Source organism: Eptesicus fuscus, chromosome 10, assembly GCF_027574615.1.
Source record: "Eptesicus fuscus isolate TK198812 chromosome 10, DD_ASM_mEF_20220401, whole genome shotgun sequence".
Taxonomy (NCBI): Eukaryota; Metazoa; Chordata; class Mammalia; order Chiroptera; family Vespertilionidae; genus Eptesicus; species Eptesicus fuscus.
In genome coordinates this window covers 37,354,092-37,356,743 of record NC_072482.1, presented here as the reverse complement: position 1 = coordinate 37,356,743, position 2,652 = coordinate 37,354,092, and the positions used below count along the sequence as shown (strand labels likewise).

At 57.5% G+C, this 2,652-nt stretch overlaps 1 protein-coding gene across 1 annotated transcript; it reads left to right on the top strand.

Moving 5' to 3' along the window:
- Positions 1 to 595: 595 nt before the first annotated feature.
- Positions 596 to 1,854, top strand: HTR1B (5-hydroxytryptamine receptor 1B). The gene has a single exon (XM_054722357.1). It carries the CDS (start codon positions 596 to 598, stop codon positions 1,754 to 1,756), a length of 1,161 nt encoding a protein of 386 aa, XP_054578332.1. The 3' UTR covers positions 1,757 to 1,854.
- Positions 1,855 to 2,652: the final 798 nt, after the last annotated feature.

The following is a 2,652-nucleotide window of genomic DNA, read 5'->3' as shown; positions in this document are numbered from 1 at the left end:
CGGCGCCGCGCGGCTCCCAGACTTCACCCCACCCAACTCTGGCGGCCGCAGCCGCCGCAGGAAACTGCCACAGCCTGGGGAGGGGGGCGGGAATGCAAGACCAGGACTCCTAGCTGACCCGTACGCTCTGGTCTCCACAGCTAGGAAACTCCTGGGGGCCGAGTCTGCAGCTCCAGGAGCGCCCGGGTTAGGTAATGCCCGAGCATTTGGGGTAAGAGACCCCCACCTGGCTGATGCTCCCTCCTCAAACAATACCTCGCCCTCCTCCTCTAGATCCCCGGGCGGAAGCCCGAGCGGAGTGGAGCGCGGCGGGCTAGTCCGTGGCCAGCCCGGGAGTGGAGAGGTGCCGCCGGAGACGCGGAGGCAGCGCCAGGCGCACTGCAAAGTGCAGGGGGACGCGCTCGCCTAGCTCGACTGCCGCGCCCTTGACCTCTCGTTTCCGCTGGAAACCTGGGTGGAGGAATCATTGAGGAGCCTAAGAAACTAACTAGCGACCGGGGGCAAGACTGTGGTCTCTTCTGCGGTCCTTCCTCCTCTACCCACGCCCGTTCCATGCTTCAGAGCCGCGCTCCGGAGCCAGGGCGAGGAGAGAGACATGGAGAAGAACGGCGCTCCGTGCGCCCCGCCGCCTGCGGGCTCCCAGACAGGGGTTTCTCCAGCCAACCTCTCCGCTGCTCCTCCCCACAACTGCAGCTCCGTGGACTACGTGTACCAGGACTCGGTCGCCCTGCCCTGGAAAGTACTCCTGGTCTTGCTGCTGGCGCTCCTCACCTTGGCCACCACTTTCTCCAACGCGTTTGTGATCGCCACTGTGTACCGGACGCGGAAGCTACACACCCCGGCCAACTATCTGATCGCCTCCCTGGCGGTGACGGACCTGCTCGTCTCCATCCTGGTGATGCCCATCAGCACCCTGCAAACGGTCGCCGGCCGCTGGACCTTGGGCCAGGTGGTCTGCGACTTCTGGCTGTCGTCGGACATCACCTGTTGCACTGCTTCCATCCTGCACCTCTGTGTCATCGCCCTGGACCGCTACTGGGCCATCACGGACGCCGTGGAGTACTCGGCTAAAAGGACTCCCAAGAGGGCGGCGGTCATGATCCTGCTCGTGTGGGTTTTCTCCATCTCCATCTCGCTGCCACCCTTCTTCTGGCGTCAGGCCAAAGCCCAGGGCGAGTGCGTGGTGAACACCGACCACATCCTCTACACGGTGTACTCCACGGTGGGCGCCTTCTACTTCCCCACCTTGCTCCTCATCGCCCTCTACGGCCGCATCTACGTGGAAGCCCGCTCCCGGATTTTGAAACAGACCCCCAACAAGACCGGCAAACGTTTGACCAGAGCCCAGCTGATAACCGACTCCCCTGGGTCCACGTCTTCGGTCACCTCCGTTAACTCGCGTGCCCCCGACCTGCCCAGCGAATCGGGCTCCCCGGTGTACGCGAACCAAGTCAAAGTGCGAGTCTCCGACGCCCTGCTGGAGAAGAAGAAACTCATGGCCGCTAGGGAGCGCAAAGCCACCAAGACCCTGGGGATCATCCTGGGAGCGTTCATTGTGTGCTGGCTGCCCTTCTTCATCATCTCCCTGGTGATGCCGATCTGCAGAAGTGCATGCTGGTTCCACCAGGCCATCTTCGACTTCTTCACGTGGCTGGGCTATCTCAACTCCCTCATTAACCCCATTATCTATACCATGTCCAACGAGGACTTCAAACAAGCGTTCCATAAACTGATACGCTTTAAACGCGCAAGTTGACTTGTCCGTGGCATTGGGGGGGTCACCCAAGTGGCCTTTGGGGACCATGCTGTGTCTGGTTCCACAGGTAGGTCGACTCTTCTTTCACTGTTGCTGGGTCGGAGTGAGGCGCTGTCTTCTGGGCAAGGGCAATGGATCCCGAGGAGCCGGGACAGCCCCCGGGAGAGAGAGCCCTGGAAGGAGGACTGTGCAAACTGAAGCTAGAGCTTCCCAGCGGAGGAGGAGGCTCCCTTCCTTCCCTCACACCCCGGGTTCAGCACCGACCCTGCGGCAGCCAGTCACAAGGGGGGGTTGAGACTTTTAAAAAAATCCATGATGGAGAGGCGATCCCTGCCCTGCTCCGGCGTAATGGACGATGCCCTCTAGGAGCAGTGATACCTGTAGTTGTCGGAACCCTGTCTGAGACAGATGCATTACAGCCTGGCAGTACTTGAACTAGACACTTAACACCTTTGGGGAGAACTTTGTGTTACAGCTTCATTTAAGAGCAGTTACTTTGGCATCCTTCAGTCTTCAGTTTGTATTTATGTGACCTTGGTTGGAGAAACTTGTGGATTTGGTGCTTCAAACGCTATGTGTGGCTTGGAGGGTACAGAGGAACCCTGAAGAGTTAACAGCAAAGTTCTGATGTTAAGATCTCTATTTTTATTACAATGGAAACTATATGGGATGGGTGGGTGGAAGGGAGATGGGGAGAGAGCGTTAAACAGAGAACCTACACCTATGATTGCTTGTTTTCTGCAGATTTGTGATTTTTAAATTCTTACTTAGTGATTTTTCACACCACAGTTCTAACAACTCAAACAAAACATTACGTGTGCTAGTGACAAAATCTGCAGATTGCTTTATTTTTTCCCTCCTAATTTCATGTACCTGTCATTTTACACATTTAAATC